The sequence below is a fragment of the Balaenoptera physalus genome (assembly GCF_965194825.1).
Source record: "Balaenoptera physalus genome assembly, chromosome: 10".
NCBI lineage: Eukaryota > Metazoa > Chordata > Mammalia > Artiodactyla > Balaenopteridae > Balaenoptera > Balaenoptera physalus.
The window spans coordinates 56788704-56815966 of NC_138889.1; the positions used below are offsets into that span (position 1 = coordinate 56788704).

A 27263-nucleotide genomic window follows, 5' to 3' on the forward strand; every position below is an offset into this window, starting at 1 on the left:
CTTTGCCAAATACAGCAAAGGTGGTACTAGGGCCCATCCAGTGGTGTTGAGAAGCAAGGTTCCTCGGATTTCACGTACTGGCCTTCAACCAAGAATGAAATTATTCCAGCAAGAAAGAGTAGCACCTCTGAGCCTCTTTAAAAATAGGCATTTCACACATAATCATTATCAGAGGAATCCTCAGTATGGATTAAGTTTAATAGCTGGTGGATTTTTTTTCCTACTTTGTGAAGTTTTTCCATATCCATGAGTCTTGAGGGAGTCCTGTGAATTTTTTCAAGTGAATAGTTATACTCATTTGACTGGAAAAGGAAATTAAAGTTGAAGAAGCTGAGTGGCCCATTCTGGATCACACTCCGAGTAAGTGGCAGAACCAGGATTTTGTATTTCCTGGCCTAATCCGTATGTCCAGAATTCTTTCATCTGTCACGGTAAGTCACCAAGAATGTCCCATTAATTTCCAAAATTCTTCCCCAAACTGTCTTCCAAACTGGCAGCCTCACCAGGAAGTGACCTGTATTCTCTCAAACCACCCGTTCTGATCTCTAGTTCAGAAAATATATCACCAAACCTTGAGCTGGATTAGGTCAGTGAATCATAACTTGCTTTAAAAGACAAATGTTTCTTGGCAAAATCTAGGTCTGGACCAAGCCCCCATCTGGCTGGCTTTCTGGTATAATGGGTACTAGTAACTCCCCCAAAAAAGAATTCCGAGACCAATATAATGCAAACCCCCGACTTTTCAGAGTAGAATATTTTGCAGTTCAGAAACAAACCAGCTTTTGTTCTTTGCTTTCCACTTGCCTTGGAAGACACTGAGGAAACAACAGTCACTCAACAAGTATGTTGAACTCCTCCTAAGTGCCAGGAAATGTGGATGCCACACAACGGAAGTGGTCCCAGCCTAGCAGAGAAGACACTAAAACAAATAATTCCAACAAAGTATGATGACGATTGCGATAGAGAAAGTCCCACGGCCACTTAGCAAGAAGAGCTCTCCCCAACTTAGGCAGGGCCTCATAGACCAAGACTGTGGGCCGTAACAAGCATATGAGAGGCCACTGAAGGCTTTTAAAAGCAGGATAATGACTTGATGACATTTGTGATTTGGAAGGATCGATCTGGCCATATTGTGGAAGAGAGTTGAAAAGGAACACCTGGGGGCAAAGAGACCAGTTAGGAGACTGTTGCTGTCATCTAGGAGGGAAAAAATGGTGACCTTGTCTAGGGAAGTGACTGTGGGGATGAAAAAGTACAAGAAAACCAGAAGGAGAAACATAAATGGGACATTTGTTGTGTTAGGTGTGTTGCATAGCTGCTTTACCACTTAGGTAAAAAATAAATACCTTCAAGGATTCTGAAAGTCTTCTAGCTTCAAGGGAGGCTTCTTCCTAGGCTTAAGCAGGAGGTTGAAGATAAAGCGGTCCCCTGTCATTTAAAGGGCATCGTTTCTTTTCAAAAGCTTATTAGCCCTTCTCTAAACCTTAAAATTACATTATTTTGGCTCTGGCAAATGCCTGGTGTGAGTCGTTCCAGAGGGGATTGTTAATGTCACTTGGGCTCTCTGAATTATTGATGAATTTCAGGGTTATGGAATTAATGAGCTTTAGCAATGGGTAAAGATGGGCATATTGCTTTAAGAAAGTCAGCAAGTCCCCCAGAGAAGGCTTCCTCATACTGGCTAATGGGCGTGTGATGATCTCAGATGCAAATTCCTGCTTTAGAGCAAACCTCATTCAAGCCACAGGTACTACAGTTCTCTCTGAAACCCTGAAACTGGTAGGACAGTGCAGACCCTCGGGATAGAACCTGGTCCATTTGAAGAAGCTGCTGAGAGAGTGCTCCTGTGATTTCACATGTAGAGCTTACCCTCCCCAGGAACACGGGCTCCTCTGGCAGTTTAAGAGCAGCACAGAATGGGTTGCACCAGGCACTGTGTGCTAAGAGGAGCTTCCCACAGAGGGTTTTGTGGAATGCAATATTCTGCATTATTGTAAATGGTTGTGGGTAGGGGAGGAATAGTTCTGAGGGAAGCGTTCTGATACTCAAATAAGCAGGTTTCTTTATTATAAGACTTCCCAGAGCCTTTAGTGTATTAATATTTAGTGTAACTTTCTAGGATAAGAATATAGGATATATTGTTTTCCAGACTTACAGAAGTTTGTATTTGAGGACCTCATAGAACTAGTAGTTCAAAGAATTCACTTTGAGAAGTATTGTTTGAGATTATAAGATCCATTTTAAATTGCCCTGGAACAAAGGGTATCGATAAATAGAATATAAAAATATTGAGGGCAGAGGCTATATTCTCAGCTCTGTATACCCCAGAATTAACACATGCCTGGTGTCCAGTAGGTATTAAGTAAAGTTTGTTGAAATTAAGAACAAAATCATCAAATTTGAAGTTGTTTTGACCTTTTCTATTGGGTGTCTGTACTGGAGGGACCTAACAGAGCATCTCATCCAAACCTTCATTTCATAGGTGAGGAAATTGAGGCCAAAAGGGGAAAAATCACTTTCCCAAGAGCCCACAACTTAGGCAGAACCTAGGTCCCCACCTCATTCATTGATTCATTTCAACAAATATATACCAAGTACTGGCTACATGCAAGGCACTGGATTAGGTCCAAAGTTGCCTTTATGGAGTTTACATTCTAATTGAGGGAGTAAGGCAGTAAACTATTGCAAAATTAATAATTTGAGTATGCTCGGGACAGTTGCTCTCAGGGGGAAAGAGTGCTAGGAAAGCATGAAACGGTGGGCCTGGTGTGAGACTCGTGACCCTGAACCCATCTCGCTGCTTCCTGCTGAGCTGCGTGTTGGCCCCATGACCATGTCACTGGGTTTGTCTCAGCTCCCTCTGGCAAGGTTTGTATTTATGAGGACTACAGCTTTTGACCCAAACATTGACACAGTTTGGACTGGCAAAGGGTTATTTTCTAGTTTGTGAGTTTCTTAGTGAAGTTATACAATGTTAAAACAAATAAACCCAATAATAATAATAGCAGCTGTCATTTATTAAATACCTACCAGTGTAACCCACTGTGCTAAATAATTGATATACATTATCCCAGTAATCTTCTTAACAACTCTTTGAATTACATATTACCTCCATTTTACAGATGAGAAAACTGAGGCTTAGAGAGTTAAATAATTTGCCAGTCATCACACAGGTAGTAAGTAAAATGGTGGTGCTGGGATTTAAACTGAGGTCTGTCTAGGTACAAAGTCCATACTGTATTATAACACATGGTTTTTATTAAAAATTTAGGATTAAATGGTGTGAAATTGGCACTGCCCTAGAAAATAAGGATCTGGAAAATATAGCCAAAAGTTACTTAGTTTGGAAATAATATATGTAGAATGTCTAGCACAGTGGCAAGCCATATGAGACCTTCAGTATATGGCAACTGGCATTGTCATCACTCTCCTGAAGCATCTAAACCAGGGTTTGGCAAACTACAGCACACGGACCAAATCTGGCTCATCACTTGTTTTTGTAAATAAAGTTTTATTGGAACACAGCCATGCCCATTCATTTATAAATTGTACGTGGCTCCTTTCAAGCTACAATGGCAGAGTTGGGTAATTGCAACAGAGACCATATGGCTCACAAGCCTAAAATATTTATTATCTGGACCCTTACCGAGAAAGCTTGCCAACTCTGATCTAGATAACTGCCTCAGTTTTCTATTTTGCCTTTCTATAACCCCTACCTGAGGTTAGGGATACAACTTAGGATGTTATAGTCCCTTTACTAAACTAGAGAGAAGGTCAAGGTGAGTAGAAGATTCAGATACTGTGTTCAAGCTGTATGTCAGGCTTTGTGCATCATGCATACATTATCTTATTTAATCCTCCCAACAACCCCATTTTATAATTAGACTGAGGCTCAGAGAAATTCAATAAGGTGGCTGGGTGTCCTAAAGCCACTACGTGACAGAGCCAGCCTTTGATATGGCTCCCAAGTTTGTGCTCTTAGATAAGAGATGTTATTTGCATCTTACAAGAGGCTACATCTTGGAGCAAGAGAAAGCAGTCTACTACCATTCTTAACGATTGGGCTCTTCTTCCTCCAAAACTGATCTCAAATACATAGGAGGCTTAATTTAAAGAAAGTCTCAGCTGGATGGACAAAACTTTAAATGGGACTAACTGGAGAAAGAGGGAGTCTGTATTTGCTTAGATCAGGAGGGGTGGCTGGTGTTAGCTACTGAATCAGATTGCCTGGGTGGTCACCTGCATGTCACAGCACTGCTCCTGCGCTTTTCAACTGCTTTTCTCGATCACTTTTGGGGTAGCCATGCTGCTGGCTTCCCACCTTTCCCAGCAGGCTTCTGCTGTGACCCCATAATCTACATTTGCTTCAAAACTTCCGCAGGAATCCCTCCTAGGCTCAGAGTACACACTCCATAAATGTTTCTTCCTTTGAATGGAACACAGTGGCCAGATTGATTGATTGGTATTGAACATCTGTATTGAACATCTCAAGTATAAATGAACATGTTCTTTTCTTTTACTTTGTAAGAACAGTCAACTGTCAAAAGGCCTTGAAACACTACAGCTTTAGAGTCTATTTGATCGGCCGTTTAGTGGGTGCTTACCTTGGCCTAGGTCTTATATCAGACAGCCACATCCACATTTATCCCATTTAAGAATAATGGGTCAGTTTTCAGTTATTTCATGACAGAAAATTTAGTTTGTAGCTGTATTTGCTGCTCCTAATAATAAAACAAGTTTTATAGATGGCAGAGTGCTTTCACATCCACACCTTTCCCTGAGACTGAGCAGGGCCAGAGAAGACATCCCAGGGAGGTAATATTTTGATAGCCCCTCTGAGAAAAGAATTGGCAGATTTGTTAAAAGGAGGACTTGAATGAAAACCAAGCAGCAACATAGAAGCTGGAGTAAACCGTGTAACTTCACAGATTCTCAGGCCTAGATTTCTAAGCTACAGACTCAGAGAGAGAGGGGTTTGAAAAGGTGGTCAACAAAAACCTGCAAATCTACTTGAATAATAACTCCCCACCTTATGATATAGTCAAAGCAGAACTAAGGCGAAGTCTAAATATTGCCTGACCCTCCTTGATTAAATCACCCACAGCCCTCTCAGACAGATAGCCACTCCTGTATTTGGTTCCCACCATATTTTGTACATCTCCCTCAGGGTGCTTAGCAGTGAAATATTTTGCTTATACCAGCCTGTCTCCTTTGATAGGCTACATGCTCCTCAAGAATAAGAACGAGGTCTTACTCATCTCTGTACCTCCAGTGCTAGCCCAGAGAAGGTGCTTAATAAATGACAGACAGGCAGACAGATGTACAGATGAAGAAAATTAGGGAAGGGAAGCCTGCCCAAACCTGCATTGGCAATCACAGACAGCCCTACTTAGTCTCTCTCCTGGCAGTCATCCGGGTTCCCTTTACTTGCTGTAGATAAGATGGGGAAAAAAAGACTCCAGGACTCTTCCTGAAAGCAAAGACAGTTGTTCAGGAGAAAATAGGACAAAATAAATGAGAAGCCTAAGGTTCAGTACAATGAACCTAGTAACAAGGCCTGAAAAAAGTACAGCCTTTTAGAATGAGACCCAGAAGTGCTAAGGGGATAAGAGGAGTAAATAGAGAGATGGTTCCTTTGTTCCACACAGCCACCAGAGACAGGAAAAACAGGCAAGAGTGAGCAAGGAGCAAGGATCAGCCAGAAAGCTCCGCTGATCAAATTTGGACGAGCCCACATCCACTGACTCCTGCTGCAGAATCCTGATCACTTTTGAAAGAGGGGGTTTCAGATACAGAAGGTGTGGGTTTCAGACCTATGCCTGCCACGTCCTGACAGCGCCTCGTCCTGACTGTGCATCCTTAGTAAGGCCTTCCACCTCTGGGTCTTAGTTGCCTTAGAGGTAAAGTGGCAGTTCTAATGATAGGCCTCCCCCGGTGCTGAGGGCATCAGTGTGCTGATGAATGTGAAAGCCTTTTGTAAGTTGACAGGCAGAGTGTGCGTGTGTGTGACCAGTTGGCTGTAGATGATCCTACCTTGATTCCGTGTGCTTTGCCTTGCAGAGGGTTGCCCTGGCTTGTGCAATGGCAACGGCAGATGTACCTTGGACCTGAATGGGTGGCACTGCGTCTGCCAGCTGGGCTGGAGAGGAGCTGGCTGTGACACGTCCATGGAAACCGCCTGTGGCGACAGCAAAGACAACGATGGAGGTAGGGCTCTGGCACCCATGGGTGCTGTGCATCTCCAGGGCTGTGGGAAGCACAGAGTGGAGGGTGGGCATTACTGAGATAACAGGCCACCAGCACACCAGCTGTCCAGTCAAGGGGACCTGCAGGGTAGGCATAAAACGGCACATGTCATCTAAGGAATGAGTGCATATCGCTGGTTGTTCCATTTGAACTCATTAAAATTAGCTGGTGCAAACAAAATTAGTTACCCTCTGAGAGCAAGTGCAGAGGAGAAGGCATATGGAAGAAGGAATTTTCTAGTAATTTATTAATGGAATGAGTTGCCTGGCAAAGTTACGAGATACCGCCCTCGGAAGTGGACAAGAAAAGGCCACCCAATTCTGCACCACAGAAGGTGCCAGAAGGGATGCTTCTCCAGGGGAGGGAGGTTGAGTTGCCTCTGTCAAGGTCCCTTCTCCCCTGATTCTGGTGGTAACCCTCCCCAAGCATGCTGGGGGCCCCCTTTGCCTCCGCACCTTCTGTCCCTGTGGGTTTGTAGTAGAATTTGTCTTTGCTGTTGGGTTTTTTTCAAGTGCTGGGCAGTCAGAACCCTAAGGAAGGGAGACCTAGTCTTGTGGAACTTTTATTAGCTGAGAGTGAAGAGTCCAGGGTTCTAATCCCAATTCTGTCTTTGGTGCTCTGTGTGTCCTTAAGCAAGCTACTCGATGTCAGTGGGCCTCACACTCCCTATTTATAAAACGAGGCCATTGGATCATAAGAGCCCTTCCAGTCTTTATATTAGTCCTAGAATTAGCCTTTGTCTTTCTGTTGTGTGGAACTTGTATAAATACGAACACAATGTGCTTTGCTTTCCCACTTGGAAGATGGGTTGATTCCTCCTGACTCTACCAATCTCAAGGGGTTACTAGGAGAAGAAAAAGATGGAGATATGAAAAAAAAAAAAAAGATCAAAACAGTTAATCCTTCCTTTATAATGATGGCCTAACAGTTGGCCTACTCCAGATGTGTTTATGCAGCTCCCTCATATTTATACCAAGGGACTTTCTGATATACTGCACAGAGTAGGAAATCAACAGGCCAGAAACTCAGCATCCCAACCTTTGGGAACCTTCTACTTAGGGTGATTCTACAATCTCAAAGCACCGGAAGGATTAAAAGGCCAAGTGTGTGCTGTTGTGATTGCTCTGGTTCATTTGCCTTGAGTTGGCTCCAGCAACCTTGGGCTGTTTCAGGCCACTGGTCTTTGTCTGAGCCAGTCCTTCGGTCTGCTGCCTGAATCCAGGAGGTGGTCGGGCCTGATGCACCCAGTCCTGGGACCCGTGGGGTAATTGTCGACAAGGAGCTCGTGGGGTTGGGTCATGGTAGCCAGGCAGAGGCAGTGGGTCCCTGCTCTCCTCTTGAGATCTCACAGGGCTGAAATGTCCCTTAATCAGTCTGAGATTTGTGGAGCTTATTCATTCTGTGCTCCATAAATATCCAGGGTTCCTGTTACGGAGCCAGGCGCTAGGCCAGGCACAGAGATGAGTAAGTCCAGTCCCCACACTCCAGGAGCTCAAATGAGGGAGGGAGACCAAAGTTAAGTGCTAATGGACGGTGATAAGGGCAGTTGCAGACTTCTGTATTGGCTGTTGTGAGAGTAGGAAGACATTCATCAAGAAGGTTAAGCTTGAGCAGGCAGGCGTTTCTTGGAAAGGAGGGAGAAAACATCATGGGCAAAGCAGGGAAGGGCACCAAGTAGCCCTGTCTTCAGGCAAGATAAAGTGCAATCGTACTGGCTCTTCATAGGGAAGAGATGTCAGCCTAAATTATCTGCCTAACTCCCCCCTTCACTTTGCCTGTGTAGATGCAATTCCATGACCAGCAATGACATTCCTATAGTTAGAAAAGAAAGGGAGAGGAGCTATACTGTGAAGTCATTCCCTTCTCAGGAATCCAGAGTCTTGGCCAAAGCTTTCAGGAGGCTGTTGACTATCTGGGCAGCAAAAGAACTGAATGTCCCTGAGAAATGTGGGGAGAGGGTGCACTCCCCCGTACCACGCATACCAGAATAAGTTATAAAACAGGGTTCATTTACCCCCTCACGTGTAACACAATGCCAGTGTACCCTCTGTTCACCATCCGTCAGAGGCAGCCCTCCCAGTGCTGACAGGGAGCGTGGGCACACAGGAGCCAAAAGCCCCACAGCTTTGGTGGGAGAAAGAGCTTCTCATCATAGGAAACAGGGCTGATCCCGACCCCAGGGGAACAGAGCCTTCTCCAGCCGCCATGGAGATGAACCAGCATGAAGTAGAAAAGAACAATGAGAAAATCCCCAAGTGTAGGAGAATATACCTCTTCCGTTTACGGAGCATGTTATGGACTGGAATGAGCTTTTACATACGTTTTACGAAAGCCATACAATAGTACTACTGTAACTTGAGTTCATTCACTCACTCAGCAAACATTAACTGAATGTCTACTCTGCACTAGACCCTATCCTAGGTCTTGGGGCTTCAGAGACAAATAAGACACAGTCCCTGCCTTTGTGAAGTTCACAGCCTGGAGAGAGAAACAACACCAGTTGCAATGCAGTGGGATAATTGCTGTAATAAAGGAGCATCCACTCATTCAACTGATGTCATCAAGTGCCTGGGTACCCTCCTGGGAACTGTGATGTAGCCCCTGTCCCACGGGGCTTCCAGTCCAGCCAGGAAGACATCCCATGGATCGTCATGGTGGGGAAGACAGCTAGCTGGGGAGACCAGACTGTTGAGGGAGCTTGGCCTTGGGTTCTCAACTGAGAAATGAGGGGATGTCTCACCTCAGGACCCTCTCAGTTTGGTGGGCTCTCTACCCATTGGGGGAGCCAAGAGGAAGGGGCAGAGGGTCCCCACTTTGCAGGGTGGCACAGATGAAACAACCGTAAGGGTTAGACTGTCCCCAAGCGCCGGAGGGGGCAAGACTATCCTCACTGGCCCCTCTGGGTCTTGGCCAAACAGGGACAGTTTTAGTGGAGGGAGAAGCAGGGCAGGCTGTGCACGGCAGCACAGGGGTGAGCCAGACTTAGCAGTTGGCTGTCTGCAGTTCAGTCAAGCAGACACTTGCTAGGCTTCTGCTGTCTACCGGGTACCACACTCCTTTCTGAGAGGATATCAAGACCGTTGAACGTGACCCTGTCTGTCTCCCTCAGGAAGCTCACAGTTATTTGGAAGGAATTGTTATCCAAACAACCAAATCTTACGGAGGTAGAATGAAACAGGTGCCTTTATTTCAGCCATGATGTGGGACACAGCATAATCCCAGATAAATAAGTCAGGGTGGAGGGAAAAAAATGTTAGCGTCTCGCTGAGAGATTGTTTTTGGCTGATGTGACTCAGGGGCTTGGAGAAGGGATTAGCAGAGGTTAATGTGAGTAGCAGGACTGGAGGAGACAGAGAACACAGACTACAGCTCCCTCCTTCTACTCCCCTGCACATTACAGACCGGGAAACTGGGGCCCAGAGAGGGGATGTGACGTCATACGCATCGAAGTCACACAGAAAGTCATTAACACAGCTGGACTAGGACCCAAGACTCTTGGGCCATCCTGTGTGATCTTATGGACCACCTCCTCCTAGTGCTTTATCCTCCTCCTAGACATGTAGTGTGAGTACTTACTCGAATTTAAATAGGCTACAACAGTACCACAGAGCCGACCAGAGGATGACAATGATAACTTATATGTCATTTTACCGTTTGCAAAGCAATTGTGTACCCATCCAACAACACTGGGAGGTGTATGGTATTCTTATCCCCATACTCTTTTCTTATGATGAGGAAGCTAGGACTTAGTAAGGGGAAGTATTTTGCCCAGGTCACACAGCTGGCAGGTGACAGAAACTGCATAGTCTGTGAGGTCTGGCCACATGAGAACTTTTCAGTGTGCCCAGACTTCGAACTCACAGCTCTATCGTAACCCTGACCATGGCTCTTATCTGAGAACTTCTGGTTTGTCTTCTTTCCCAATTTACTAGGCTTAAAGCAGTCCTTTACAAATTAAACTGGAATTTCAAGCTTCATTAAGAACGTTCTTGCAGTGTTGTTAAACTGAGACCAAAAAAAAAGTTACACAATATGGCTGAGTTGGGTTTAGCTTCATTGGTTTGTTTCTGTTTTCACTTGTGGTCGTTGTCTACATTTTTAAAGCGGGGAATAGATCCTGGATATGACTTAGTTACTCCCAGTCTCCTAATCCTCTGTCAGGGCTGCCCAGTCAACCTAGCCTGCCTCCAGATTCACCCCGAGCCCTGGCTGCTGAGGGGGAACAGCAAGGCAGGCTGGCGAGCAGAGGCCCGGACTCACCACAAAATGCGAATTCCTCTGTGTGGCCCATTTGACGAAGAAGATGATTCCTATGCATGTAGCGCCCTTTAGGAAGCCCTCTGTGAAGTGCTGTCACGTGCACCTTCCTGTGCGTTGCACACTGACCCTCTGATGGGGCATTCATGCCCATTTCAGAGATGGAGAAACTGTGACCCAGAGATGCTGTGTGACTGTAAAATAAGAATAGTAAGGCCTACCTTGCAGGGTTGCTATGAGGATTACAGGTTATGTATCTAAAGCACCTGAGAAGCAACACACCGCAGTGATTAAAAGTACAGGATCTGTACCTAGATTGTCTGGATTCAAATCCTTGCTCCCCCATTTGCTGGCTGCATGACCTTCAGCGAGTTATTCAGTTTCTCTAAGCCTCAGTTCATCGCCTGCAAATGTCAGTTCTCTTTCTCCTGCTCCTTTCCACCTGTAATCACAGAAACATGATGTTTGTTATAAAATAAATATATTTTCATGTATAAATGATTATTTTTAAAACTTGGAATTATGTTCTCTATATAATTTTATCCTCTACTTTTTGTACTTATGATTATACTGTGTTTCTCCATATAATGTATTTTGACCTTTTTCATGTCTTAGTTAAATTTTGTATTCCAAACTATTACACGCTTACTGCTAGAAGGAAAAAAATTCAAATGTACATAAAGGAAGACAACAGCCATCGTTTAGAGAGCATCTCTAAGGGGCAGGCCCTGCACTGGACACTCTGTGTCCATAACCTCCAGCCCCTCACAGCACACTTGCAGGGCAGATGTTTACAGGCAGGGAAACCGAGGCTCACTGAGCTGACGTGATTTTCCCAAAGTCATCCAGTGGATCAGTGGGAAAGCTAGGATGAGGATGGAACCTGTGTTTAAAAAGAAGAAGCCAAGAGAAAAAGCCCACTGGAATTTAAGCAACCAGACCCCTTTTGATAAAGGATCTTTAAGCAGCTTCAAGGTGTGTTCATCTCTTTAGGCACTGTTGGTCCCATAAAAAAACAATCATGGATTGCAATTCAGATAATTGATAGATGCAACCTGGAAGGAGAAATTTCAGTAAAACCAAGAACAGAGCTCTCTGTCCTCCCTTCTCCTCCCCATGTCCCATTGTTGGCATGGAGAGTTCACATAAAGCCAAACAATTTGGCAGCACTTCAGACTATCTCTAAACCACATTTCTTGTGATAAGAGACAAGAGCGAAATTGACCTTTAAATATCCTGGGTTCCGAGGAGGAGATAAAGATTTTGCAAGCCTTTTCAAAGAAGGCACAGAATTTATTCTAGCAAATGACAAAAACTTCTCCCAGATGTGTACAGACAGGGAGGCACATTCCACCCACCATCCCCGGGGGCCTCCCCAGATGCTGTGCTCACAGCCGGCTGCAAAACACTTCTGTGCCCAGACTGCAGGCAGCTGTGAGATGAGGCCAGCTGATGGGCTGTCGAGCCCGGGGAGGAGTTAAGCCTGCAGAGAGCTGGGTGGGTTTGTTAGATACTGTCCATGGGACCATCAGGTTAAGGAACCATGCAGACAACTCTGATGAAAAGAGTTTGCTAGTCCACAAATTTCCCAAACCTACCCCCAGCTCTGCTCTCCTTTTGGCTTATTCTTGCCCTCCTTCTAGTCTCAGTTTAAACATTCCATCTTCCAGGAAATATTCCAGCCCTCAGCCCACGTTGGGTTCCCACCTTTGGACTTCCACAGCCCCCTCTGCTTCCTTCTTTCCCAGCACACGGTTATCTCTATCTGACCCACCACACCAAATCCTTTGGAGACATGACTCTATTTTCTTCTTGTCTATCCAGTGCCTAGCGCAGGGCCTGCCAGCCATGTGACAGACACGGAAGGAACAGAGCAGACTTGTCCCCTGTGCCTCCTTTCTAAGGAGAGGAACGAGCTCTTCCCGGGGTGGCGGTGGGGTTTCATCATGCCTCACAGCCCTCGATGAGCCCCATCCAACTGATGGAGCTGTTTGATTTGGGATCCTCACGTAATTCATTCATTTTTTCATTCATTCAACAAATATGCTCCCTGTGCACAAGGCAATGTGCTATGCATTTAGGATAAGACATAAGTCATTTTCTGCCTTCTGTGGATGGGAGACAGGGCTGGGGGATCCAGGATGTCCAAAGCACTAATAGGGAAAGAGATGTAGACTGTGGACTAGTGCCTGGTTTGGGAGAAAGAGAAGAGACCAGAGTCCCAACTCTGCCACTTCGCTAGCAGTATGACGTTGGGTAAATCACCTAACCTGACCCCAGTGTCTTCTTTTGTAAAGATGAGAAGGCCAGCTGAGTCACCACCTACAATAGAACTCTTGTGCCTGCCTGTCACTTCCTGTGAAAGTTCCAGCAGGCCAGCCACCAGGGGAGATGGGCCTGTGGCATAGAAAGGCCAGGAGGTGACTGTCAGGAAGGTTAGCCCCAGAGGCTGCCCCATCCACCCCCCACGATTGATGAGGACACTGACAGCAGAGAGGGAGATGGTCACCCAAAGTCCCACCACTCCCTGGCATCTGTTAAGGTCACAACACGAATAGGAAGCCACCACTAGTCAGCACCGCAGTTGATGGCAGAGGACTTCATTCATTCCTGCGTCTTAGCAACGGTCTGCAGAGGGTGAAGGACTCCAGGACTTCTTTCGTTGAGTTACTGATTTACTCTTCACGGCCCAGGAAACTTTCAGCAATCCTGAGAGGTTGCCAGAGCTTACTATCCTGGTTTGACATGAATACATTGCATCTCAGACGTAGGAAGGGATGTGCCCAAGGTCTCATGGCTAGAGAGTGACAGACTCAGGGAAGGAACCCTGCCTTCAGGCTTCTAGCCTGGATTTTTTTTTCTCCACTTGCCCCTCTCCAAGGTCAGTTGACACCCACCAGCAGGGTGGGTGCTGGGGAGGGAGGCAAGAGGAAATGGTGTGGCCCTCATTCTCAAGTTGGTGGCGTAGGGCGTATGTGGAAATGTTAGCAGAAGCCAGTGCCCCACGCACCATGCGCCATCTCAGCGCCAGAGGGCTTCACGTTCAAGGGTCACAAGCACGAGAACTGCTCTTTAATATTCATTTAGTGCCCCAGGGACCTGGCCCCTTTTTTCTTTTTTTTTTCTGCTTCTTCCCTTCCTTCCTTTTTCTTCGTCTTTCTTTTTAATCTCTGTTCTGCCTTTTTTCTGGCTGTTTCCTTCTCCCACCGCCCCACGGCACCAGAGGCCACTGCCTGCCGGGTGTGGCATTGCTGCCCCTCCTACCCTCCGGGAGCCTGACACTTTCATCTGCCCCTCTTCACTTTCACCATGTAAGGAGAGAGGGGAGGCCTTCAGAAGTTCAAGGACAAAGGAAATCTCGGGGGGGGGGGGAATGTAATTTCCCAAAAGCTAGAGTTTAGGGTGTAGGAGGGTTTTATTGAAATTTCGAAGGGAATAAAGGAAAAATCCTCTCTATTTTCCTGATGGGTTTTTGGGTTTTGTTTTTGCTCCTGTGATAACAAGGGTCTCCCGATGGGAATAGGAAATATAGGAAACATGAATATTTTATAAGTCAACCAATGTGTGTGTAATATACAATTAAGTGAGATAAGAAGTGCTTGGAAAATCTAAATGTCTCCAAACTAGCCAAAACCAGAGAATCTCGAAAACCATATATTGATGTATTTCTAATCTAATTTCTAATCTATCCCAAAATTTACTTTTCTGTCCTCAGAACATACTTTTTCCTCTTACTACAGCTTTTCTAAAACTTGTCATCTATGCCTAAGAAACTGAAACCGTGGAAGAGTCTCTTATTACCGTAGAGCAGCCATATTCCCTGCTGCAGGCTGCCATAATGCTGCATTTGAAAATAACAGAGAGGGGTTTGCACAGAAGCTGGTCTCATAAACTGAGCCTTTGATAAGAATTTTGTGGGCCCTACTCATTTTTAAAATATGTATCTCATTTAATATGATGGTCTCTATTAGTGGAGGTTTAGCCCACATTTACGACTCAGCAGATATTTGCCAAATGAATGATAGGGGAGAGTCAACATAGGGAGGTGTAGGCGGGCAGCAGCTCTTCTCCAAGAGCTCATTGTGTGGGGAGCGAGACAGAGAAAATGAGAATTACAATATGGGGAGATGAGTGCAGTGGTGGGGGTCACCCAGGGCACTGGAAGAGCACAGAAGGGTAGCATTTCAGCAACACTCGTAGATTCATGTTTCCCACTCAAGAAATAGTTCCTAAAAGTCTCTTCAGGATCAGAGAACCTTTTATTTTTCAGAAAGAACTGAGTTCAAATTCTGAGTCACCTTCTGCACTGACTGTGTGACCTTGACCAAGTTACTTTACCACTTGGAACCTCTGGTTCCTTCTCTCTGGAATGGGGATGATGGTGGCGACAGTGGCTGCTTCGTAGAGTTGGGAAGATTCAGTGACACATTCCTTGAAAACATTCCTTGTAAAGCATTTAGCACAATGCCTGGCACTCAGTAGGTGGCAGCTGTGATAATCATCATCATCATCATCATTTAATACAAAAATTAATAATACTAGCAATCATTCCTGGCTATCCTTCCAACCAGGACCAGAGAGCAGGAAGCAGTTCTTCCAAGGTGCCACAGAGCCGAGTGTTTATAAAGAGGTGAAAGACTGGTTTCCAGGGACCGCTTCGGTGGTAAACAAGAGCAGGCAAGAGCTAATAAAATTTCAAATTAGCCATGACTTTTCACAGCCCTTCAATTGTGCTAGCTGATTTAATGGTCAGCGTCCCTGCTCGCCGGGATTGAATAATGGAGCATTTCTGCAGAGTTATGGATGCGGCAGCTGAATCTGTCATGCTAACATCAATAGCAGAATGCAAATAACCCTCAGCTTGGGCTGTAATTATGTGCTTAAGCAATGTCTGACAGGGGCAGCCCGAGAATGTGTGATGGAGCCCGCCGACTGCAGGAGAAAACAGGTGCTTGGCTAGGCAGTTAGCTGGTGTATCTGGAAGCTGGGACAGGAGCCACAAGGTAGGACCCAGGACAGAGCTGGAGCCAGCAGAGGCCTTTCCTCCACATCTCAGGATGGATCTGGCTGGTGAGCAGACAGAGGACAGCCAGCCCTACACTTTGGTGAGCTGTGTTCTAGGGTCAGGGTCAGGAAGGGGAGCTACCTTTATTAAGTACTTACTATGTGTCAGGTTCTCCGCTAGATTGGGGGACATACACTATGTTTTTCACTTATGTAAAAAATACTTAAGTAACACTCTTAGAATCCACTTGTGGGACTTCCCTGGCGGTCCAGTGGTTAAGACTCCACACTTCCACTGCAGGGGGTGCAGGTTCGATCCCTGGTTGGAGAACTGAGATCACACATGCCCTGCAGTGTGGCCAAAAAAATTAAAAAAAAAAAAAAGAGTCCACTTGTAAGAGATGTGGGAAACTGAGACCAGAGAGTTTAAGTAACCTGCCGAAGGTCACAAAGTAGTAAGTTTCAGAGCCAGGATTTCAACTCAGACAGTCCTGCTCTGGAGCCCATACTCTTTACCACTGTGCTGCCCTCAAGGGAGGGCATAGCGTGAAAGGTCTTAGATACCATGCAGAAGTTGGGAGAGAAAGACAAGGGATTTTTGGCCCTAATTTATTAGGAAAAAACTGGGTTTCGGGGAGGTCAGGTAGCTTGCCTGAGGCCACAACATCCCAAGGCTAGAAAGGAGGCTTAAGAGTGCTGCCTGTGTGGGTAGGGCACCCAGTCTAACCAATGCATAGGCAGTATTCCAGTGGGCAGTATCTGTGTTGTAAACCCATGGAGACAGAAGTGAGGCAGTATGTCAGTGTTGAGGAGACGGGGCCTCAGAGCGATGAAGCACAGGAACTCAGCCAGAGTCATTCTTAGACGCAGTTCTGGGACTTGAGCTTCAGTCTCTGAGCCACACGATCCTCCCACCATACCACACAGTTTAATTGAATTGAATGAAGATAATGGTCTTCTGCCTTTTATGGACTGTCATTTGGTTTCGTCCCCTTGATTCATTTGTCAAATAATTCATTCAATTTTCTTTCATTTATTTATGTAACAGTCATGTTTTAAACACCTGTAGTAAGTGCCGGGGATACAACAGAGATAACCAGAGCAGAATCCATGCCCCCAGGGTGGTGAGGAGGTTTGCCCAAAGTCACACAGCTGGTAAGCAGGAGGGGCAGAATTCCAACCTGCAGAGGAACGCATGTGCTTCGACTGTTCTCTGCCTACAGAGCACACAGACTGGCTTTCCCTGTCCCCCACTTCGGGCAGTATCCTCTAATCCCTGGGTTTGTCATCTATTTTAAGCTATTCTCTTGGGTGCCTGTAAAAGCGCTTTGGGATAATGAGACCAAAAAGTTGTGGTCTGGTGGAATTTCTTTTTTGCACTTTGGGAAGCTGGAAGCTGTCATACAATTTTCAGCCCTATAAAGAAATCCACCCATGTGGTGGAGAGAATTAATTCTCTGCTAATAGCAGCTTGGCCGGTGATCTGAAACCATCCCCTCTCACAGAAGGCAGAGGCGGGTGTCCACACATTTGCATCGAGGCCGGGAGAGATGCTGGGAGTTTCACCGCCTCCACCAGCACTGCCTCTTTCTCACCCCCGAAGCCCGTCAGTCGCCAGGCCTTACCTCTTCAGCGTCTCTGCAAACCGTCCTCTTCTCTCAGTCTCCACTGTCACTGCTCTAGTCTCAGGAACCATTATTTTCCTCCTGCGTAATCTCAGCAACACTGCCTCCATGCAGCCCCCAGCTTCTACCTTGGGCCCCCTTCAGTCCCCTCTCCACGATACAGGGGATGCTCTTTCAGCAATGCAGTGACTTTCAGATAAAATCACCTCTTGCTTAACACCTTTCAGTAGCTCCCTTTGTCCAGAGGGTGAAATGCAAACTCCCTAACCTGGTCCGGGACGGCCCAGCTGTTTGCTCCTGCCGACCTCACGGCCTGATCTTGTGCTGTTCCCCTCACCTTCTGAGCCAGCATTTGAATTTAGCAACTCAAACGGTTCAGTGTGTTCTCTCACCTCTGGGCCTTCATATATATAATTCCTTCTCTCTCTCTGAAAAAAACAAAAAAACAAAAAAAACACATCACGCTGCCCACCGACTTGTCTGTCTCTCCTACTAGGCTAGTGGGCTGCGACCTCATCTGACACCTGAATCTACTTGGTGCCCAGCTAAAGCCCTTGGCTTGTATCAGGCACTTAATAAAGTTTTCCAATGAATGGAAAATAGAGAAGTGAATGAAGGAAGGCACTGTGGACAAACGATGCTGATTGAACATAGCCATATAAACGTCATGCTCTGTCACCCCTGCAGATGGCTTGGTGGACTGCATGGACCCCGACTGCTGCCTCCAGCCCCTCTGTCACGTCAGCCCGCTGTGCCTGGGCTCCCCCGACCCTCTGGACGTCATCCAGGAGACACAGGCCCCTGTGTCCCAGCAGAACCTGCACTCCTTCTACGACCGAATCAAGTTCCTCGTGGGCAGGGACAGCACGCACATCATCCCCGGGGAGAACCCCTTTGACGGAGGGTGAGTCCAGCTCTGGCCGTGGTACCTCTGAAGGGGAAATGGCTCACCTCCAGGGCCACGTGTGGGTGGGTGGGAGTGGGAGGAGGCCAGGAGTGTGGGCATTGAAGGCTCTTGATGGAATGTCAGGGGAAGCAGGGAAGCAGCCTCAGGTACCCACATTTAGAAAACTGCTATCCAAGGCGTTTGGAATTTTTATGAGCAAAGTTTTTTTTTGTCCTCACTGGGTGATAGATGGAGAGAGTGGGAAATCAAAGGTCCAAGGGGAATCTTGGATCAATACCCACTTTGCAGTCAGCTCTTACTGATTCTGTGGTCTCCAGATGAGCTGAAAGCTTTGACACTCTTATCCCTCAGAGCTGATGTCCGGGAGATTTTGTTAGGCTGGGGTGGGGTGCATCTGGTGGCACCCCAGGCCATACGCCCACGCATTCTTTCACAAGCGTTCAGTGGTGTCGTCTATTGGACAGGTTTTTACTGAGGTCTACTCTGTGCCAGGTCCTGTGCTGGAAGCACAGAGATGAGTGGAGCACAGTCCCTGCCCATTGGTCACTCACAGCCCACTAAGGGGACAAAAAATAGTTCCATTGTGATAGACCAGGAATATGCCCCCAGGGTACTCTGGAAGCATAGAGAAGGTGCTCCTGGGTGGGGGAAGGCTGAGACTTAAGAACTGAGTCTTAAAGATGAGAAATAGCTCAGCAAGGGAGAGGGAGTGTGCCAGGGTGAGGGAACAGCTTGTGCAAAGACCCAGGGGCATAAAAGTGTACAGGAGCTGGCAAAAGGCAGCTGTCTGTTCTCTGCTCCCCAGATCAGGGTCTGTGGACTTGGGAAAGGTATCCAAGAAGGAGGGATTTATGATAATTTATTTTGAATGTCTTCCAAGGTAATGATACCTCATGCACACAGAGCTTTCTTTAAAAGTCAGCCCAGTTCAGTTCAGCACAGACTGTGTGCCTTCTATGTTCATGACTTCTGTGCCAAGAGAGTTCCTGCCCTAAGGGGACGATGTGGTAGGGATGAGGGAAGGGAAGAATGACATCCCCAGTTCTATTTAAAGAGGGAAATCAGCAGGGCTTCATCATCTGCTGGGTCTGAGGGATGCTGGAGGGCGGAGTCTCTCACTCAGATGCTTGGCAAGGGCAAGGAAGGGGCTCACCTCAGTAGAACACCCAAGAATAAATGTCTATTTGTAGTTCAGAAGTAAATCTGAAGCTCACACAGAGGTTAGGGCTGGGGTTTTTGATTTGTGAGCCATCAACAAACAAGCAGTAGATGAAACCATGAGCACACAAAAGTTGGATCCAGGAAAATGTGTAAGGGGGCCGAGTGGGGACCTATGAAGGACTCCTGGGGAGTCTCTCTGGAAGGTAGTATTATGATCCCCAGAGAGTAACTGGGAATCCAAGGAGAAGGCTTGCTCCTGGGACGTGATGGAGCTGGGACTCCAGGGCCCGTGCTTTCCACTGCCCCAGCCCTTCCTCACAAGGAGCAATGACAAGAGGGGAGAAGTGAAGTCAGGGGAGTTCTCTGAGCCCAGCAAGAGGGGCATGATACGAGTGTGTCAAAGCATTCGAACTTTAACCTTTTTAGAGATGAAGGTACTTTATAGTCCCTTCAACTTACCCCGAGAATACTGAGAACCTCAGAGGTTACATGATCTTCCCCAATTCACAGGCTAGTCAAGTGGCAGAGCCAGGAGCAGAAATAGAGTGAGGAAAAACCTATTCATTTATCTTGGCCAGAAATACCGCTTTCGTCTCTGGGTAGGGAGCTTTCTGCTCTTTCATTCAATTGTGTGATTTTGTATGTACGCTTATGGGCCTTCCCATGGTGTGAGTTCTTCTAGTCAACTGGAGATAGAAATATTACTCCTACCAAGGGGAATATTGCTTGCTCACCCTTTCTTTACTGGACCCGTTACGGGATCTGATTAGGGCTATGGCTGGTTGGCTGCCAGTGGCTGTTCTGTTTTGTGGTGCCCTTACCATGCCATCCTGATAAGTACCAACAGGGACCATGACCCCTGCGTGTCCTCTGGTCATTCACCAAGCCTGCTGCCTACGTGCCACGAATCACGCGGCACCCGCCCAAGGATTTCAGTATAGTTTCTCCCAGTCTGACATGCCTTAAGGAACCTGTCAAGTGGGGAACTTGAGAAACCTGTACTGGGAGAAATGGACCGCTCAGCAGGGAGAAAAGAGTATAGGCCTTGGAGTCAGGCCAACTTGTGTTTCAGATCCTGGCTCTGCCACTGATGGATACGTGGCTCTGGACAAGGGCTTAATATAGTGAATATGTAAATGTCTGTTAACCCTCTAAACTGAGTCTGCCAGGACAGGACTGCATCTCACTCATTTTAGCACTTAGTAGTCGCTCAAGATAAATATACATATATCGATATATTACCTTGAACAATGAAGAGATGGAAGGAAAGAAGGAGAGAGGGGAGCGATGGGGAGGGACAGTGGGACAGGGGATGGATGGATACATTATCTATTTTACTTAATTTTCTACTGAGGATTCAGAGTCCAGAGAGGTTAAATTATCTGTTAAAATCACATTACAGATTAGTAGCAGAAGCAGGAGTAGAAGTCAGCTCCCAGATCATTGTTTATATATCTGTCACCTTCAGTTAAATAACATGCTTTGAAAGTAGAGACCATTCATCTCTCCAAAGCTATATTACTTAGGGCAGGGCCCGGAATAGAGTATTTGCTCCAAAACGAATGGATAACGGAAGCTTCCAAATGTTACTGTTAAAATTCCTTTTACCTATTATTCGCCTGAATCATGATGCCGCTGCTTCTCACTGATCTAGATTCAGAAGAAACAGCTATCATTCACTACTGAGTATCCCCAAACAGATTTGTATGGAAAACAAGCCCAAGTGACTGGAAACCCACAAACACAAGACAGCAGATGCTTTTCTCGTTAGACTACCTGCTTGGATTCTATCGTCATGCTCTGAACCCGTAATACAGGGCTTATATGCATCTTTGGGATAAAGTGAAATCAGTTGCCAGGTTTGGGTTGTTGCTTTCTTTCCTCTCTTATGAAGGAATGTGGTATCATAGAAAGCGCCCAGAGTGTGAATCTTGGCTTTACCTCCTACTAGCTCTGTGTGGCCCCAGGGAAATGATTGAACCTTTGTGTACCTGCCTCCAATGATAAACTGGCAATAATAGTAATTGTTTCATGAAAGCCATTGAAAAGTTTAACTGAGATAAAGCACCTAGCACAGGGCTTGGTACATTTGTGATAAGTAAATGGTGGCTTTTATGGCAGCGGCGTGGTCTGGTGAAAGTAGCCAAGACCTGGATGTAAAGTCTGTTGCATCCACTTTATAGCTATGTGAAAATTCCTTAACTTCTCTGAGCTCCAGTTTCCTCATCTGTAAGAGCAGGGTAGTAATGTCTATTGTTCAGGGTTGTCGTGAGAATTAAATGAAAAAACAAAAAGTACATAAAGTCTCAGACTAGTACTGGCCACACAAAAAATGTTTGCTAATTATATGATGATGGTGGTGATGATGATGAACGTGAGAGTGGAGGTGATGATGTTAGAAAGAGCCTCCAGCTCTAATTCCTTGATTGGAAGTGAAACTTGAGAGTGCTCTGCCCTCCAGGAAAGTCCAGCTGCCACCTAGAGAGGAACGAGGTTTGGATTGTTGAATCCTTATTTGAGGAAGGGAAACGGCAGCATTCTGCCAGGTGGCTGTCAGCCAGGGTTCTTGTTAGGGAGGAGTCCAGTGGCACTTCTCCAGAGAGCGGGGTTTCTGATGGGCAGGCCAACCTGACTTTGTGCCTGTGTTTAACAGTAACAAGCCTGTGGGGCAGAAAAACCCTGTGTTTTCCTGCACCCCGTATGCTGCACCACAATTCGTATAGTCTGAATGGGAGTCCATTTAACAGGCTCTTCCAAGAAGCAGGCTGTCACCCAGAGACCCAACGGCGTTTCTGAGCCCAGCAAGGAGCCCCAGGGGTGCAGCTCCTTTACTCTGCAGTTTCCCAGCTGTGTGACTGACTCAGGGAGACCCAAGTATGAGGCATGCTGGGACCGACCATGAGAGGGAGAGGAACTCAGTGCCAGTTGGAACTGACCGGAGCACCTGTCTGTGGGGAAAGCAAGCCAGTCAGTCCTCAGCGCCCAGGTCTTTCCCCAGGGTGCTTTTCCTCAGAGGCCTGACCACGGCAGGGATGAGGAAGCAGAGGTTCTCCAGATGCATACATGACACCAGCAGTTATGTGGGGGCTTCCTCATGCTTCTGGGCAGCACCCCGGCTGGTGTCAGAGGCACTAGAGCAGGGGTAGCCCTCAGGGAAGGATGGGCAACGGATCCCCAGGATGTGAGGGCCCCAGCCAAGCAGAGTGGGCTCTTGGCTGGGCTGGGCTGGGCTTCTTGGAGGAAAGCCCAGAGCTTGACTCAGAACTGAAGTAGAAGTACTGCCAGATGGACTTAGAGTGAGGGACTCCCTCAGGGACCCTGTCTGGTTCATCTGTGTCCCCAGAGCCCAGCACAATGCCTGGCCCAGAGCAGGTGTTTAATACAGGTTTAATGAATGCAGTAGCTCTATGTGACCCTCTGCCACTGCTGTGCTCAGCTCCACATAAAGTGACAGAGATATGAATGACTTCAGCTGATCTCAAGTAGGTCTAAAGTAGGAGGGAAAAAACAGGCAGGGGAACCACCATCACCAGGTTAGGTGGCTTGAATACCATCTTTCCACCCTGGCCTGAATGCCGGGAGCCATTCTGCCTAGTGGAAGGCACCTGTCCCTCCCCTGGATTCATGGAGAGAATACAACACAGGGTGCCCTCTGTGGAGACGTGTGTGGGAGGGGAGGAGCCATTCAGGTCTGCAGGTGGAAGAAGGATCCCCAGCTGGATTGTCCATACTAGGAGGACAGATAACAGGACCCAGACCGTGGAACTTGGGATTAGACAGCTGGGAAAGTGAGGGCAGTGTGAGACAATTCCTCCTGTAAGACCACTTAAGGCAGCTGTTTCCCCGTTACACAACTTTGGTTGTATCTCTTATCTTGGGAAGGACTGACTGGGTCGAAAGAGCTGGACACAGGGCAGACAGATCAGTTCAGTGAATACTTGTGGATTGCCACTGCTAGACGGGGTAGCAGATTATAGGAAGAGGAAGAACCACCGCCAAGTTACTTAATACCAGTTCAGAACATGTTTGAGGACACTGTATTGGTGAGAGGAAGGATGTGATGTTGTCAAGTCTCTCTGGGCTCCTCGAAACCTAATAGGTTATCAGCTCACTCAGGCAAGTGGTTGGGTGTGGATAGGTTGCTACCAAAGTCAGCCACAGGGCACACTGAACCCAAAGAGAAAAGACTTCAGGAGTCAGGGGGACTTTAGAAAAAGGAGGGATGGACCAGAGTATTCATCCCAAAGGAGGCAGAGGATTGTATCGTATAGAGAGGGTCAGATCCTGTGGAGAGGAGAGAGTGGGCAGGTGCAGAGAGGGACAGAACTGCCGCGCTCCATTTGGTAAATATTAATCAGCACCTACTCTGCACTAGGCCTGCGAGAAGATGTGCATCTGACCCCATTACACTGGGGCGTCCTTGTGCGTCCCATGCCTCGTTGGTCATTCAATCCATAGTGCCTAGCAGAGGGGTTGGCGCAGACTAAACCACAATGAATGGTAGATGAATCAGTGAGTCAGCCAGTCAGCTACTGCTGAGTGCTCGAACAGAGTCGAGAGAGAGTGTTTTGAGAGCTCAAAGGCGGGGCCATCACTCCCACTGCAAATCCAGGTCCCTGAGCTCCACAGCACAGGGGCTGCACCTGGCCCATCTTTGTTTCTCCAGCACCTAGCAGAGGGCCTGGCTCAGAACAGGCCTCAGTGAATGTTTGGTTTTGAGAATGAATGAGCAAGCAAACAAATGAACTAATGAAATAAGACTTCTGGCAGGAGATGGCCTTTGGCCTGAGACAAAGATTTCAGTGAGGAGGGCTAGCCATTGAAACATTATTTATCCCACTTCAGGTCACAACAACCTGTTAGCACATCATGAAGTCAATGTAGTGGGTCGAAACTATTTTTTTAAGAAGTAAACTTAAATGGAATAGGGTACAGTAGAATAGAAAATATCAGTGCAGCACTCTAAAAGGGTATGTATTTCATGACACGTGTGTGTGTGGTGTGTACTCTTGATTAGTGTATGTTGCTTACTGTGGGTTTCAGTTGAACAGGATTTTAAAATGCATTCTAGACTGAGGAACCAGCATGACTTTCCATGATAATCAAAGAACCAAGAGAATTTTAATGTGGCCGGAGCATAATTATGGTGACAGTATTTTCCAAATCAAAAGTCAAGAGACATGCTCTAATGTTTGAAATCAGGAGGGTCTCAGGGAATCTAGAATGTATGATCCTGGTGTGCAGAGGGGCCATGGAGGAAAAAGAAGAACAGAGGGGACTCTGAGACCAGAAAGGTAGTTTGGGGCAGAAACTGAGAAAGATCTGCCCCTCGCCTGTGCACTAACCAGATTAGGGCATGTCACCTCAGTTAGGACTTAAAACTGCCACTAACAGAAGTGAAATAACCTTGATACCATGTAAGCCTTTAGAATTTCTCTCAGACCCTTTATAAAGCCACAACGTTTCCAAGAATTTTGGAAGTAAGAGGTTACAAGAGGAAAAATATAATGGAAAAGAGGGAGGAAAGATCATGTATGCAATACGATTTTTCGTCAGCCCACTGCAGATCTAAAGCCATATGCAAGTGTCAGTGACAGAGCAGTTCCAGAAATGCATTTGCCTGCCACTCCACCCCCCTCACCCCGCCCCAGGCCTTAAGACAGCCCTCAGATAGCCCTCAGAGAGTCTGAGCAGTAGAGATCATCTAATGGAGTTCATATAAACACCAGCTTCCTGACAGCTGGCCTCTGAGCGAATTTATTATTGAATTATACTCCTGCGTTTTCAGAACAAGCTGAGCTGACAGGCTACCCCATCAGTTTAAAAAAGGGGGGCAGGGAGGAAGACAATGATAAATTACCCTGATGGAAGATGGAAGAAGGTAAAGATCCTGCTTCCTCCAAAATGTCAGCCATTATATACTATTCATGTTGGTTTAAAAAAAAAAACAAAAAACCCTCCCCGCATTGAAATGAATGTTTATGATGATAAAGCAACTAGGTGATTGAATTCAGGATGCAGGCAGCAACTTCTCACATCATCCTGATGAGCAGCTAACAAGTCCTCCTCTGCCACTTGATCATCCCTTTATTGATTCCAAAACCAAATTACGATCTGTTTGCTGTGTAGCCTGAGCTTTTTCCTAGCTGTCCATCACAGGAAGCATTAGCAGACAATGCTGCGCTGAAGCGGGAACCACTCGGGGTTTAGAGGGAGAGGCCCTGCGTTCAAGTTCTCGGGCAAGTGAGAGCAAGCGACCTTGGGTGAGCGAGGCTCAATTTCCTCATCTGGAATGAGGGGTTACTCATTCTCACCCTGCAGGTTATTTGGAAGATTAAATGAGATAAAATACCCAGGAAGCCCAATGGCTGGTGCATAGCACACGTTCAGTAGTAACACCGAATATTTACCAAGGATGTTCTATGTGTCAGGCATTATTTGAAACGCTTTGTAAGTTTCATAATTAGTAACACCTTTACCTCTCCCCCGAAACCATATAACATAAGGAATGCATGCCCCTTCTTTTACGGATAGGAAACTGAGGCACAGAGAAGTTGAGTAACCTGGCCCAGGACAGACGGCTTGTAAGTGGCAGAGCCAGCATTTGAAGCCAAGCTGATTGGTCCTAGAGCCCATGTGCTGAGCCTCTGTTCTTCTCTGCTAGGTCTTTTGTATTCCCACCTCCGCATCTTCAGCTTGGAAATCTGTACAACATGGTGCTGCTACAACTCTACAACCCCAGCTGGCCCTGACTTTCTTTCTAATACTGTACAACACAGTAAAAAGCTAACACGCAGCAGGTCTTAGTGCCCCAGAGCATGGCCTCAGAGGCAGGTAGCGAGGCTTGAATTTGAGCCCTACCCCTTGCCAGCTGTGTGACCTGGGATAAGTCTCTTAATCATTCTGTTCCTCACTTTCCTCATCTGTCATATGAGGATAATAATTGGTACCTCGTGGGGATGTCTGAGGATGAAGGAGATATAAAACACTTATGTGTCAGAGCAGTAAGCACTGGATGAATGTTATTGGCTGTTATCACTTACAGCAAGAGTTAGCGTTCGCATTGGCAAGGGCATTTGTATTCGTATAGGTTTTAGTGTCACCGTAGGAACTGGGAGAGAAATGAGAATCTTAGCCCGAAGCATTAATGTAGTTATATAACTGATGCAAGTGCCCTGGCACTGTGGCAGGCAGAGGTGAACAGACCTTTGAGGTGGGCGGTCCTTTGTGATTGAAGAGGAGACTTTGAGGCCAGAGAAGACTCTTGGCTCAGTGATGCAGTAGCAGAGCCTGAGTCCTGGCGAGGTTGGAGTCCTAAGTGAGGCTCTCAGGTAGTAACTCCAGTGTCTGTAAGTCAGGGACTTAATGCATTTCCATCCAACACTGATAAACTTCAAGCAATGAGAAGTTAAAATATTGGAGGGCCAGGCATCACATCACTAATATTGTCCTCTATGGAGAATATAGGGTCAGGATGTACCAAACACCTCTGCAATGCGTCTAACCAGCACTCCAGTCCAATCCTGGAGGCGTCAAGAGCTGGCTCTAAGTGAGCTCCACAGTGCGGGGCTGTGAGGAGGCGATGCTACCTCTGGGCAGTATTCTAGCCGAGGAGAGAGACCTGCCCACCCGCCCTCCCCTGCCCCCACCTCCTCCCACCACGGCGGGGCCCTGTGACTCTACCCTGTGGGTCTAGCCTGCAGGCCTCTAGGACTAACCCCGATCCGAGGAGGAGGGCTTAGAGCAACCCCAGCGGCTCAGCCTCCAGTCCTCCTACCATTCCTCTGCCTGACCCTTTATGTGCCAGCTCTGCCAATGGGTTTCTGTCCTGTCCCAGAATCCCAAACTCACTTTCTATCCGTAAGTCCCTGATACAAGCGGCCTGGTAGCCCTGCCCCCCAAGAATTCAAGCCTTGCCTCCCCTTACCTGGCTCCCACCCCTGCCATGTCTGGGTCTGGAGATCCACCGGTGCTCTGCTTAGGAACCTGGGCATTGTTACCTGGTGACATACAGGACATCCACATCCAGCTGCCCCTGGGAGCTCCCTTACCATGCCTGTCCC

The 27263-nt window shown here is 46.9% G+C and overlaps 1 protein-coding gene across 2 annotated transcripts in view; it reads left to right on the plus strand.

Annotated features, from left to right (window-relative positions):
- TENM4 (teneurin transmembrane protein 4) overlaps window positions 1–27263 on the plus strand; it is a 740746-nt gene that overhangs the window by 624930 nt on the left and 88553 nt on the right. For both annotated transcript variants that reach the window (XM_082410302.1, XM_082410301.1), the window contains 2 exons: window positions 6061–6207; window positions 17820–18036. In XM_082410302.1, coding sequence (XP_082266428.1) covers window positions 6061–6207; window positions 17820–18036 — 364 coding nt within the window. The remainder of the gene's footprint in view (window positions 1–6060; window positions 6208–17819; window positions 18037–27263) is intronic.